Source organism: Crocodylus siamensis, chromosome 2, assembly GCF_052110815.1.
Source record: "Crocodylus siamensis isolate JL-2025a chromosome 2, ASM5211081v1, whole genome shotgun sequence".
Classification (NCBI taxonomy): Eukaryota; Metazoa; Chordata; order Crocodylia; family Crocodylidae; genus Crocodylus; species Crocodylus siamensis.
In genome coordinates this window covers 190,132,255-190,147,157 of record NC_143396.1, presented here as the reverse complement: position 1 = coordinate 190,147,157, position 14,903 = coordinate 190,132,255, and the positions used below count along the sequence as shown (strand labels likewise).

The following is a 14,903-nucleotide window of genomic DNA, read 5'->3' as shown; positions in this document are numbered from 1 at the left end:
GACCTGGTGGGACTCTACTCATGACTGGACCACGGGTATAGATGGCTATACCCTGTATAGGAGGGATCAAGGGGACAAAAGGGGCAGAGGTGTAGTTCTCTCTGTCAAGGAGTGCTATGCATCCCTACAAACCAACACCGGCACCCAGGGTGGATGACCAGAGACCCTCTGGGTTAAAATCCATGGGAAATACAGCACAGGAGATACAGTGGTGGGAGTCCACTGCAGACCTCCCTCCCAGAATTGAGAGACTGACCAGAAGTTCGTCAGGGAGTTGGCTGAGGCTGCACGCTCCCAGTCCATAGTTGTCGTGGGGGACTTTAACTACTCGGACATCTCGTGGGAAGAGCGCTCGGCCAAATCTGAATGGTTGCAAAGCTTCCTCACGTGCGTGGATGAGCTGTATCTGACTCAAGAATTCTACAGGCCAACGAGAGGCAAAGCACTGCTTGACCTGGTACTGGCAACCAGGGACGACCTCATCAGCAACCTAACAATCGAAGGGAAGCTGGGTGACAGTGACCACGAGCTGATTACCTTCACCATCCGCCGAAAAGCTGTCAAGTCCAGAGAAGAGCCACACGCATGATCAGAGGTCAGGAAAACAGACCTTACGATGAGAGGCTGAGAGCTGTGGGGCTCTTTAGCCTGGAAGAGTGCAGGCTCAGGGGTGATCTGATGGACACCTATAAGTTTATCAGGGGTGAACACCAGAATCTGGGGGAATGTTTGTTCACCAGAGCGCCCCAAGGGATGACAAGGTTGAACGGTCATAAACTACTGCAAGACCGTTTCAGGCTGGACATAAGGAAGACTCTCTTTACTGTCTGAGCCCCCAAGGTCTGGAACAGACTGACATCAGAGGTGGTTCAAGCACCTACATTGAACACCTTCAAGAGCAAATTGGATGCTTATCTTGCTGGGATCCTATGACCTTAGTTGACTTCCTGCCCTTTGGGTGGGGGGCTGGACTCGATGATCTTCTGAGGTCCCTGCCAGCCCTAATGTCTATGAAATCTATGAAAGTCACTCAGCAGTACAGAGGTCCTCGACTTCAGCAGGGCTGACTTTGACAAGCTCAGGAGACTTGTCGGTTTGGCCCTAAGGGACCACGACCCCAAAGGGAAGGGAGTCCAGGAAGAGTGGTTACTCCTCAAGGGAGCAATCCTAGATGCACAAGCTAAGGCTGTTCCGTCTCGGAGGAAAGGCCGCAAGAGGGCACAGCAGCCCCCTTGGTTCTCCAGGGAACTAGTGGTCCTCCTGCGTCTAAAAAGACAGACCTACAAAGGATGGAGGACGGGATCCACCTCCAAGGAGGAATACTCTGCACTGGTCCAGACCTGCAGGTAGCAAACCAGGGAAGCCAAGGGCACCATGGAACTCCAAGTATCAAGGACAATAAGAAGTCCTTTTTTAGATATATAGGGAGCCGGAGGAAAAGCAAGGGAAACACTGGACCCCTGCTAAACTAAAAGGGAGAACTGACAACTGACGCCCAGGAAAAAGCCAACTTGCTAAATGGGTACTTTGCATCAGTCTTTCATAAGTCCCATGGGATGCCCCCGCCCATTACAGAACAGGGATGCCTAATGGAGGGCAAGGAACCACCCTTGCTCAATGCTGACCTTGTGAAGGAACAGCTTGAGGCTGGACACCTTCAAGTCAGCCAGCCCTGACAATTTACACCCCAGAATACTCAGGGAGCTGGCAAGCAGCATAGCCCAGCCCCTGGCATGGATCTTCGAGAGTTCCTGGCACTCTGGTGAAGTGCCCGATGATTGGAAGAAGTCAATGTGGGGCCTATCTTCAAGAAAGGGAGGAAAGTGGATCCGGCTAACTACAGGCCCATCAGCCTGACTTCTATCCCGGGGAAGATCTTAGAAAAAATCATCAAGGAGGCCAATGGCAACACCCTGAGGGATAGCCAGCATGGGTTTGTTGTGGGTAAGTTGTGCTTGACCAATCTCATTTCCTTTTACGACCAGGTGACCTATCACCTGAACAGGGGGAAGAGATTGATGTCCTATATCTCAACTTAAAAAAGCCTTCAATCTGGTATCCCATGATCACCTTTTGGCAAAACTGGCCAACTGTGTCTTCAGGTCCACCATGATCTGCTGGCTGAGGAATTGGCTCCACGGTCGGACCCAGAAGTCAATTGTCAATTGTCATGGTGCCCTGTGATGAGTGGGGTCCCTGAAGACTCTATCCTTGGACGTATTTTGTTCAACCTCTTCATTAATGATGTGGACATGGGAGTCAGAAGCGGACTAGCCGAGTTCACCAATGATACCAAACTTTGGGGTAAAACATCCACACCTGAGGACAGGGGGGTAATCCAGGGTGACCTTGACAGGCTCAGTAAATGGGCGGATGAGAACCTGATAGTGTTTAACACCAAAAAATGCAAGGTTCTCTATCCTGGAAGGAAAAACCTGCAGCATGTCTATAGGTTTGGCAGTGCTATGCTGACTAGTACTACAGATGAGAGGGATTTGGGGGTCAGGATTGACCACAAGATGAACACGAGCCTACAATGTGATGCTGCAGCCAGTAAAGCAAGCAAAACGCTGGCTTGTATCCATAGATGCTTCTCAAGCAAATCCCAGGATGTCATTTGCCCCTTGTACTCGGCCTTGGTGAGGCCACAGCTGGAGTACTGCATCCAGTTTTGGGCTCCACAATTCAAAAAGGATGTGGAGAAGCTTGAGAGACCCCAGAGAAGAGCAACATGCATGATCAGAGGTCAGGAAAACAGATCTTATGAGAAAAGGCTGAGAGCCACGGGACTCTTCAGCCTGGAAAAATACAGCTCAGGGGTGACCTGATGGCTACCTAAAAGTTTATAAGGGGTGTTCACCAGAGCACCCCAAAGGATTACAAGGTCGAATGTTTATGAACTCCTGCAAAACTCCTTTCAGGCTGGACATAAGGACGAATTTCTTTGCTGTCTGAGTCCCCAAGGTCTGGAATGGCCTGCTGCTGGAAGTGATTCAAGCACCTACTTTGAACTCCATTAAGAGAAACCTGGATATTTTTCTTGCTGGGATCTTATGACCCTAGCTGACTTCCTGACCCTGGGGCAGGGGGCTGGACTCGATGATATTCCGAGGTCCCTTCTAGCCCTAATGTCTATGAAATCTATGACTGGTCTGTAATTGGCATCTAGCTCCCGGTTTGATTCCCTGGCTCCGATTGCTTTCCCCTGCTCATCCCAGGGGAAGAGCTTGTCTGACCGTGGGATTTCAGCAGGCTGCTGCTGCAGGCTGGGGCCAATGGCAGCTGCTTGGCGCAAGTGCTGGGAAGACTGTGGTGCTGCTGCTGGCCCCAGCTTGGAGTGGCAGCCTCCTGAAACCCAGCATGCAGATCTGGGGGCCTGCGCCCCCCGCAGGAAGAGCTGGGGGAATGATCAGAGAGCTGCGGAATCCCTGCTGCGTGACCTGGCTCCGCAAGGAGCAGAGATCTGTGCCAGGGTCTCCTCATTGCTGCTGCCTGCCCCATGCAGCCCCACATTGCTGGGGCAGTGCAGGGTGGGGAGCAGCAGTGAAGAGACCCCAGCACAGATCTCTGCTCCCTGTGGAGCTGAGTTGAGCAGTAGGGACCAGCAGGCTTGTTCACCACTCTGTGCTGCTTCCCTGCCCCACAACCTGGCATGACATGGATGAGATCCACATGGGGCTCTCCTTACCTGTGCAAAGGGCAGTGGCCCTCCCACTCCCCAGGATAAGCCACCGGTGGCCCTGACCTGCTTCCCGCTGGGTCCCCAAGCCCCCGGCCCCAAGCCCTGCCCAGCTGGGTCGGGCTGTGAAAGCTTCTCTTGCAGCCCATTTGAAATAGATTGGGAGGAGATTTGGTGGAGTCAATTCTCCAAAAGATTCAGCTGAAATGAAACAGGACAGCGATCCTAAATGAATTACTGTCCTTCGAAATGGCTGAATCCGAAACAGAACTGAAACACAGCCATTTCGCACAGCTCTACTGCTTAAATCCTAATTAAAAAAAAAAGAAAATAATCTTCATCTCCATCTAAAGACTAAATGTTATCCTTTATTTGCATCTTTTATTTAAAAACAATATAAAACCCAGTGTAATACAATTGTACAATTAGAATTAAGGCACGTGTGTACAAACATGTGTGTGTATATATATAATGTCCATATATACCACAGGATGCAATAGTCTTTTCTGTTCAACAAATACACAATTCACAAAGCATGTGCCCTGAGAATAGAAGACCATTTTGAAGTGCCAAGAAGGAATTCATACTTTATTGCATTGATTTGTTAGGGGATTCTAGTATTGGTTTATTCCATGATTGCTGAGAGACCAGTCATCATATATTGAACGTTAAATCAATACTTTGTCCTGCAGTGATGTCTACCACGTGTGTCTGTTTCACCATATCCTCTGAGGTTGCTGTGACAGAATAGGTGCCAGGGGATATTTCAATGTAGATATCTTTAGAAGCCTCTCTTCCCTTATGGGGAGCAGAAAAACAATACTGTTTAGTAGTTTTGAACTTCCTATAGAAACTGGCCTTTTTTAGTTGTGAGCTGTTATGTTCATACATCAGGTAAAATGCATTAAATTTCTAAAAAATGTACTGGCAAAGATGAACATTACTGGTAGTTACATTTTCTGCCCATCTGAAAAATTAGTAAGCTGTGATTGTAAATACCATATTCAAAGCCTTTTATTTGTGTTGCTTTTTTATAACAGTAATGTAGAAATAACTGGCATACAGATTAGTTGTGATCTATGAAATGGGAAATAGACTGTCAGACATTTCTCATCAACTTAAATGCAAGTAACAGATTTAGTAGGAAAAAACAGAAATTTGTTGGGGGTTCTGATAAAGAAGCAACATGTTTTTCAATGTCTTGGCCTGAAATCCATAGCAAATTGATTTGGTAAAGTAGCCTTTGGAAAATGTAAACCATTTCTCTCTCTGACAGGAGCAGAGAGTACTGCTCAAAACCAACCAGAGTAACTTTCTTGCTCTACAACAGATAACACGTGTTCAAAAGCTAGCATTCTACAAAAATACATTTCTGGGGGGGACTGTTGCCTGACCTTGCTGTAGGGGAATTTTCTATGCCAGATCTTTGGCTATACTAGGATCCCCCTGTCAGGCTCTGCCAGCATAACTGGCTCATTCCCCATAGCCTGGCTCGACTCCAGCATTAATAACATATCAAGGACACACTGGTGCTGTGGATAGAAGGGGCTCATTAATGATGGTGCATGTCAGTCAAGCCAGAATATTATTTAGTTTTCCATTTGCAGTTCCTTACATTTTGCATCCATACTATACAAAAAAAATCCATTTCTATATAACCCCAAGCTAACAATTGATAATCTGGCTTCTTGTACGTGTGTGTATGTACACATGCACATCCATTCTAGTACCTGTCTATTCACAGTGGTGGTAGATTTTGCACAAATGCATTTTCACAAATTAGGACACAATTTTTTGTGCCACCAATAAAAATATCATGCGAGTCTATAAATAGGATATCAGATATTTGATACAGAATGAAAAGGAAATTTCATTTGTTGATTAAGTAACTCCATATACTTACATGTTGTTGAGGGGTTGCAGCTAGACTGGATACTGGAGAAGTTTTATTTTTCTGGAGAAAAAAAATGGTGTTTATTAGTCAAATTCCATATACTGCCAGTTCTGGATCCTGTTAAACCCCATTCTGATGAGTCTCTTGTTAAGAGTTTGGTTTGTACCTAGAACAAACTTTTTCTAAATGTCCTTAGCTATAGTAGGATAGAAAGAATCTATGGAAAGTTGGGGGTTATTTGGATTTTAAAGAATTATCTTGGAAATATTTTGGCAAAGTATCTTGTGATCTAAAAAAGGATCAGGCAGCTCATCTTTTATAGCAAATATCTTGAGTCTTTCCAACAAAGAAGTGGGAAAGAGCACATTCTTTCTTTCTTCTTTTTCTATGGACAGCATCCATAGAAACTAACACAATAAAAGTAGGTTTGAGAGACACTCGAGCCACTTCAGTCCATAATTAGATGTATTTGCATAGTTATTTTATTTCTTTCTCTCCCCTCCCCTCATGTTATCTTAGTACAGTTTTACAGTCTGCTGTAGTAAGATGGCAATGAAGCCAGTCTTGCTGGCCCATCATGAAATGCTTGTGGTTCCACAATCTACAACCCAATACATTACTGGGGAGAATGTTCCAAGAGTAGGGAACCCCCTCTCCCCAAAAAATGGTTAGCGATAATGTGACTAATAGTCCAAAGGCAAAGTGGTGTGTAGGAATCAGTAGGAACACCAGGCAGACTACACCCATGGCTTGGATGAGGAAAATAATTAAATTAAACATAATCACAATAAATTATTGGTAGCACCAGTATACTCACTTCTTTTTCCATTGCCTTTAACAGGTTTTCTGATGCTTGTCTGCTGTGGTATCTGCAGACATGTTTAATTTCATTCTCTTTACATCTACACACTGGCACAGAGCTATAGTATTTCTGGAGAACAATAAGCACAGAGGATTACATAGTCCAATATCACAAATCACACCCAAAGCTGCTCTTAATTCACAGTCAAAACTAGAAGTGAAAATGCATGATTATTGACCTTTTGCATTAAATCAGTACCCTGTTCTGACTGGAGACTGGAAATACCCTTAAAGGACCAAGACCTAAACCAATTTAAAAAAGAGGATTTAGGTTCCTGCTCCTCCAACCCCCTGGAAGAGAACCCTCAGCCCTGAGTGAAATGCTTCAGAACAGGCATGAAACTGCATACTGAGTAAGAAGTTGTTTGCACTAGCTGAGATAGAAATTTTAAGAATGGGATGAGTCTTTAAATCCTTCCTCTCTCCAGCATTCAGGGAGACACCATGCTCCAACAGGGATTCACTGCTTCCAGTACTCTCCAAAAGGTAGACTGCTTGACACTTTTAAGAGAAATTTCTCTCTCCAAGTGCAACACCTGAAGCAGGACAGGTTGACAATGTCCTGGTGGTTGGGGCACTTGCCTGGGAAGTCAGAGATATGCATATAAATCCTCAGGCAGAAAAGGGAATTTAGCCTTCATCTCCCACATCTTGGGTGAGTAGCTTAACCACTGAGGTACTGCATTAGAACATGGTAGCAGCAGATGCAAAATGAATGGTGATCTATTGGCAGACAAGGTTCTTTGGGTGAATTTGATATCTTTTATTAGACTAACTTAAATAGTTTGAAAAAAAAATTTAAGCAAGCTTTATTTAAAAGATATCAGATTCACACAAAGAACCTTGTCTACCTATGTCCTTAGACCAACACAGTGACAACCTACACCCCTATAACCTGGTGATCTATTGGTACTTTAGGGCATGTTCAGAATAGACCCTCAGATATGCGTGGAACTTTAATGCTAAAAACTATTTCCTGTGGACTTGAGGCACATCCAGAATTAGGGTCAGCAGACCAGGGGTTTTGAGAATTGTAATTTTGGACTTAGGTGCCTAAATCCCACCAGAATCCCTTTGTCCATCTCATGCCAAGTTAATTGGTCTTCCTATTGCTAAGTGAATTGCTTGGGAAGGAATCTGCTGCCATCTGCTGTTCCTATGCAGCACACACAACTTTTGCTCACGTGCCGCTTTAGTTAGCAAGTAGGAAGTTCCAAGCGGTTTAGTTCGTCTTGTGCATTTCCTTTGCTAACTAGTCCAAGCCAAACAGACCAGAAATATGGCTAACTATCTTCTTCTTGTTTGCAATTCCACTTTCCCACTTTATGCTTTGATGTAACTACTAAGAGCAGTTCAAGTTTTTTTGACAATTTTTAAATAAATTCCTCTAATATTGTTATGTATATTGTACACATGCCCAAAATTATATTGCAGTTGAAGTTCAGCTATTCAGATGTAATGGACCCTTTGCATATTAGCATTGCAACATAAGAATCCAGCAAGATTGTTCTGCCATGAGGTCTGGGGTCAAAGATGGGGGGAATAAAAACATTTTGTTTGGGTTTTTTCAGGCAACTAGGGCTTGTATTTTAGAAGGTATTCAGATACCTGACTCTCTGGTGCCTAAATACCTTTACATATCTATCCCTGTACGACTTAGGCATCAAAAGTTTCAGTCTGAAGAGTTAGACATTCAGGAACTCAAGCCCCATTAGTTTTTAATGATGCTTAGACACGTCTCACAAATTACTCCTAGAAATTATGGGTAAGAAGATATCCCCTCTCCCTTCATGCATCTTGGAAAGGCTGTAAAACTGTATGGTCTAGGACAGAGGTATCAAAGGATATAGGCCCAGATACAGATACAGCCCATGGACCCATGTCTGTATTTCAGCCTGCGGGGCCAGAATTTTGGCAGTTAAACTTTAAGAACTGCAGCAATTAATGCTGCTCCTGCTCATCCCACAACCAACAGCATTTTTACATGTGTCCAGATGCTTTTAATTAGCAAGCCACACTAATGGAAAGCACCTGCATGTCACATGTGTAAGTAACACAGCATGCCTCTGCACTGAGAAAATGGCAGCGATGCATTTTGAACTAAAGCACTCTGCACCGCCATTTTCTCAGTGAAGAGGTGTGCTGCACTGCTGATACACGTGACACACAAGGTTGCCAGAGTGCATCAATTTATGTACCCCGGCAGACTTGAATAATCAAATCTGTTCCGACGTGCTAATCCAGCATGTTAAAACAGGCTCCCTGCATGTGTGTATGTGCCCCAAGTTTTCATCCCCCTGGGCCAGATCTAAAGTAGGCCTGCAGGGCCAGAAATTTGGTGATGGAGGAGCAGCAGCTGCCACCACTAACTTTCCAACCCTGTGGGCACTGCCATGCTACTCATCCACTCCTTTGAGCTGCAGGAGTTTTAACCCCCTGGTCTACGAGACTAGTATGGTTGGAAGGCTATCACTCCTCAATTCTCACCCCAACTCTGCTAATGGCTCCTGCTGTGGTACTGGGTGAAACCCTATACCTTGCTATGGTTTTATTCTTTCTTTTGTAACATGGAAGTGAAGCTGTCTGTGTCCTGCTGGGGTAGTTGGAGGCTTCACTACTGTGTGTTTACACAGTATTGAAACTAGGTGCTATACAAGAGCTAATTATTGATGTATTTAACTTGAACCCTTCCCCTTCTTTTTAGTTCTCTCTGATTTTACACTCTGATTTTACACTCACCCTCTTATTAATTTTCTAGATAACAAGCTGCTTGCTGCAAGATGATAGCCAACATCAAAGGACAAAGATGATATAAATTATGATGAGGTTTGCTTACAGATTTTAATTAAAAAAATATGCCACAGCAGTGTGTTCCAAAAGGCAGAACTGGAGGAAATCTATGTACAGTTTCCAAGATGTTTCTAGAAAGCTAATGAGACTTGATCACTAGGTTCCTCAAGTTGCTGTTAAATTACAATTTCAGGGTCAAATATGTTCAAAGATGAAAGAATGTGGCTTTTTAGAACTCTGCAAGTAACCGCAGGACTGTGAAAACAGGAATTTTATTTGTCACTCCTTGGGTTCTGCTGATCATAAATAAAGAAACAGTCCACAAAAAGTTTGTTCATAGGAGTCTGATCTTTAAGTAGGTGAAGTTCCTCCAGGCATCAGCAAAAATTTGCTTGCATCTGGGGTACACAGGGTTGGATTGTACGTGGCTCTTTCATGAGCATACACAAACAAGAAAAAGTTCTCTATCTTGCTGGAGGCAATAAAACTACACTCCTTTCTCCTCTTGCTCTTTAAACACATGGAATATTTTGGCTGTAGTGTCATGGCACACATGGAAAATACGAGTTAACCTTGTTCAAAGCATCTATACACCAACGGGAGTAGTTTTGTATGGCACGTGACAAGAACTATAACAATGGTGTTAATCACTGCTCTAGCCTCCCCATTTTAAGTTTCTCTTCCTGCCCATTTTGGCAATCCTCTATGATCAAGCTTCTCTTACAAAGGGAGAGAGTGAAAATAGGCACTCTCCTGTGGCTGTGATTTCATATGATTTCACTGGGGCTACTAACCAGGGGAATGCTACTGCAGATGGTGACAGTGTCTCCTAGCATGCCATGCAACCCAACTCAGAACAGATCCAGGTGACTGGGAGGTAAAAGGGCTGCCCAGTGATCTAAGGGTGGGAGATGTCTTTAGAGTTCTCAGTCTAGACTGGGTCATATAAGCCATCATTCAAGCCCTCATTAGTCATTACTAAAACCTGAGAGGTTGCTCTGAATCCCCAATTCATGTCTAGTTCCTTTACAAGTGACCCAACCACAAGCATAAACTTGGCAACCTCTCCCAATATAAAGACTTACCTCGCATTCCTTTGTGGTCCGATTCATGAACTCCAAAACTGAAGCAAATGCTGCACTGAGACTTTCTGAATCTTCTTCCTGAAATTAAACAATTTTTGGGGAAGTGATATGTGACTAAGTGTTTTATGACAGAGGCCTACTGTGGTTCTTGTGCCTTGCTTTGAAGTTATCTTCATCCATATGAACCAGGTGCACACAACTGCAGCCAGGCTGGCAGAATAAAACAACAGAACATTGCCTAGCTTAGGAGGCTTTCTTCATGAGGAAATAGCTAGCTGTGGACTACATGATCCTACCCTATATCAGAAGCATTTGTGAACCTGTGAAGCACTTATGAACCTTTACTACCAGGTTGCATCCACAAAGCCATTGTAAGGCTGCAGAGTAATTATGCAATTTCACCATCTCTGAAAACAAGCGAGTTCGAAGCAACTGCGAAGATTTTACACTGGCTTTGGCTGCATGCAATGCAGGAAGGTATCAGGGCACAAAGTGCGACTGCTGAAGCATCCTCATGTAGTCTAGTTAATTATAATGCACACGTTAGGCCTTAAGGCTAGGGACAGGAGTTACACATAGACCAGTTAAAGTGATCAGAAATTAGTTTAAATCTGTAACAGAACAGAAGGTCAGTGCACATAAACCAGTTTCAAAATGGCTGAAACTGGCTTAAGATAAACCTGGCTGAATGCCGTGTCAGACTTAACAGATTTGGGTCAAACCAGTTTCCAGAACTTTTGTCCCAGACCTAAAGGACCTGCCCTGTAGATTCCACCTGCTGGAAGGAAAGCCAGCCCGGGGGGAGATGACCCTGGCCCTTGCAAGAAGGCAGGAGCAGATCACACCAGCACAAAGGTAGCGAGTCCCCACCTTGAAACACTTTGGACTGGGTTGCACAATGTGAGCCCTGCGAGGGGTGCAAAAGGGCTTTGCACCCTGGAGCTGTTGGAGCGCTGTCTTTCAATCAGAGAAAAAAAAAAAAAAAGGTAGACCTGCCCTCGCCTGTAAGCACTGCCCAGGAGGGATCTCTACTCTCCAAGGGCTGAGAAGCACTGCTCTGAGGAGCCAGCCTGCCTCTCCCCCTTGGCCAGTAGTACTGCAGCGAGCGTTTCACTGGAGCTGGCTGCTGCCCCCTTAAAGTGCCCGGGGAAGGCTCAGGAAGGCGGGAGCCGCAGATCCCCCCCAGCCGCAGCCCTGGCCCCAACCCTAGCCCCCTCCCGGCTCCCCAGGCACCGACCCGGGGCTGCGGCCAGTTCACGCGCCGCCTCCGGGCACGATCCAGCACCTCCCGCGCGAGCCCGCCGGTGCGCAGCATCCCGCCTCCCCAAACGGCCCGCTCCGGAACGCCCCGCGGCGCGTCACAATGCGGGCGCGTCACTCCCGCCACGCCACGCCCCCTGCACGTCTGTCCACTGCCACAAGCGCCGCGGGCGGAGTGGGGGTGCTTCCACGTGCCGTTATAGCCCAGGGCTGCTCAGCCAGGCGGGACGGCGACTGCGAGATCCTGTTAGGGGTGCAGAGAGGAGGCGTCACAAGCTAAACCCAGCTCAACTCACTCATTTTGTGACGAGAGGAAAATAATAACAAGTAATAGAGCACTAGTCTGTTGCAAAGAACTCAAAAGGGCTGCAACAGGTCAGAATGCTGACCATCATTCTCAACATTGCTTATCATCAGGGATCCTGGTTTTCTCTGATTTAAAAAAAATCCCCAATGTTCAGTTTAAAAAGAGTAACCCCAAATCCACATTTTTCCATGATTAAAATCAGTGGCCCTGAGAGTGCTGGTACACTCCCTGACAGGGCAAGCTCCCGATGTGCAGGGTGGGTAAGCAGGAGCGCTGGTTCTCCTCTCCCCGTGAGTACTGGCCAGGGTGTGGGAGCACCTGGGAGGAGCACCGTGGCCACTTGGGGAGTAGCACTGCCAAGATTGGGGGGTACCCCACTCCCCCTAGTGGGGTACCCCACTCCCCCTAGTTGCTGACTGGTGGCTGGGGGGGCACATGCCCCCCTGACTAAAGTGGCACCAGTTGCCCATGATTAAAATGAAACACTGCTATAGATATATATATATTAGTGGCATTTCAGTTTAATCACTGGAAAATGTGGATTGGAGTTACTTTTTTTAAACCAAAAATTAGGGATTTTTGTCAATTGGAGAAAACCAGGATCCCTGCTTATCATCATCCTTATTGCTATTATTATTGTTGTTGCTGTTATAATGATCATTATCATTTTTATCATTGTTAATATCACTATAGTGTCACTATAGGAAACTCCAGTATTAAAAGCCTTTTGCCCTGCCAGCATGTTGGTTGTAGCCATGTTGATCTAAGCAGCAGTGATTGGTGCCTCCTGAGTCTGGGGGGGGCACAATTTGTGGATGGGACAAAAGCCCCATAACCACTCCTATATTTCTATGCCATGGCTTAGTGCCCCCCCCCGAACAAGCTGCCAACCTGTGTGGCAAAAAACCTGCCCTGTCCTGAGCAGTGCCAAGTTGGGGGCCAATCTGAGGGGGGGCACATGCCCCCTGTGCCTCCCCTACCAGTTGCCTGTGGGTCTAAGGGCAGGCAGGAAAGGTTTTTTGACATCTTTTACTAGACATTTAAAAGATATTAAAATTTTAAGATTAAAATTTTAACATATCTTATTATATAATATCTTTTATTAGACCAACTAAATAGTTGGAAAACTGGTTCTTTGCAAGTTTCCTTGTTGCAAATTGGCATTACCAACTGGAAAAACATTTGGGTGGGAAATGTCCAACCAGACCCTCCCCTGCAGGCTAGACCAAACCATATGGCCAGTTCAAAGCGCATTATAGCAAAGCATGTTAGACTGTTCTGCCGAAGCCACTGGTGGTTTGCATCCTTAGGGGTAGCAAGATGGTGTAAGGAGAGTTCAGATGGACTTAGATTCAGCAGGCTGTGAAGAGGATGGGGAACTGAGCCGGTTTCTACTGCAGCTAGCATTGCTAGAGGAGCACAGATGGACGAATAATGCATCCTATTTTTGCTAGCATAACCTCCAGTGTTTTCTATAATGTGTTTCCATCCTTGGTTGTTTTGTACTTATGCAGTGTGGGTCATAGGATTTCTTTAATATAGTGGTTCTGAGCATTTTTAGACTCAAGGCACCTCTTGTTAGACTTTAGGCACCTTTCAGAAAATGTCAGCTCACCTTTCACTCATTGTTTTACTATAGGAAAATAATAGAGCAAATAATAGAGCACTTATTCTGTTGCAAAGAACTCAAAAAGACCACAGCAAGTCAGAATGCTTATTGTCATCATCATTATTACAATTATTATTGCTGTTGCTGTTATAATTATCATTATTGCTGTTTTTATCATTGTTAGTATCACTATTATTGTTGCTGTTACTGTTATTATTTATACCCTGCCTTAGATTCATACCCTGCCTTATCCAGAAGGCTCAGAACTGCTTACGGTAAATGACACTATGGATTCCACTTTGAAGTCTCTGGGTTCATCTTGTGAACCATGTGCTTTGCACCTCTAACAGCTCTGATATTGTGCAGCATCTGATGACACCCTGAAAAGGATCTTATGGCTCTTTGGTTGAGAATCACTGCTCTAACTTTGGTCAGGTGCAGGGAAAGCTTATGGAATTACACCTATGGTAACTGCCTTTTAGGGTCACTCCCTCTACTTATCAAGGAAGGGCATCTCAGTAGGACTAGGCAATAGTCTACTCGTTGATTTAGTTCAGCATACATCTAAGATGCTATAATCAACATATATCTCTGTGGCATCAGATGTCAAAAGGAAGTCCGGAAATCATTTAAAGTATCATTTTATAGCTTCAGCTACATGTCTGTCACTATTTTTGTTTCAAAGATTTCTCTTTAATGGTATATTTAAAATGGTTTAAAGACCCCACACAGCAGTTCTGTACACTGTGCATCTATTTACCCTTGTTCCAGTCTTGGAGTATCTTTGCTGTTGCATTCTTCTGCTATTTTTCAGAAGCTGACCAAGCAATAGTAAACTACAATGTATTTTGTCATAACATTAAGTTGCCTTTTCAAATAATAGACTCACATGTTCAGGGACGTTTAACTAGTTACTTTTTCTGTGTTACATCCACTGGTTTCTAAGAATACAATATTACTGTTATTACATAAAATGATAGTCAATAATTCTGAGAGCTGGATGTGAACCAGGAAAAGCAAAGGAAATCTAGAGGCTATCATTCCTAGCTTGGGTTTTGATTTGATGCTGACTAATAAACCTCTCAACCTGTGGTTTATGTAGAACTTCTGACAGACCCTTACCTAATACTGTGCTGCCAGGAGCCACTGTGAAATATGACCATGTTAGAGTACTAGGTTTTATTACTATTTATTACTACCTGGTGGAAAGGTAGTGTTCCTAGACATAAAATGTTAGAAAGCATAGAAAAACACTTTTAAGACATAAAAATAATTACAATATAGAAAACCATTGGGTGAGTAAGAATAGTTATGAAGAACTGTAGAGAGAGGGGAGAAGGCAGCTGAATTTCAGGTTCCCTCATGAAGACTTGCATGTTTTATTGTCTTGAGTTCTGATTCGATTCTGCATATTCTGA

At 44.6% G+C, this 14,903-nt stretch overlaps 1 protein-coding gene across 1 annotated transcript; it reads right to left on the bottom strand.

The window, feature by feature from the left end:
* Positions 1–4,027: 4,027 nt before the first annotated feature.
* AKIP1 (A-kinase interacting protein 1) lies at positions 4,028–11,668 on the bottom strand. The gene is made up of 5 exons (XM_090032666.1): positions 11,547–11,668; positions 10,310–10,387; positions 6,391–6,504; positions 5,583–5,633; positions 4,028–4,477 (listed from the first exon to the last, which is right to left on the bottom strand). The coding sequence occupies exons 1-5, from the start codon at positions 11,622–11,624 to the stop codon at positions 4,334–4,336; spliced, it is 465 nt and encodes a 154-aa protein (XP_089888792.1). The 5' UTR covers positions 11,625–11,668; the 3' UTR covers positions 4,028–4,333.
* Between the last annotated feature and the right edge of the window lie 3,235 nt (positions 11,669–14,903).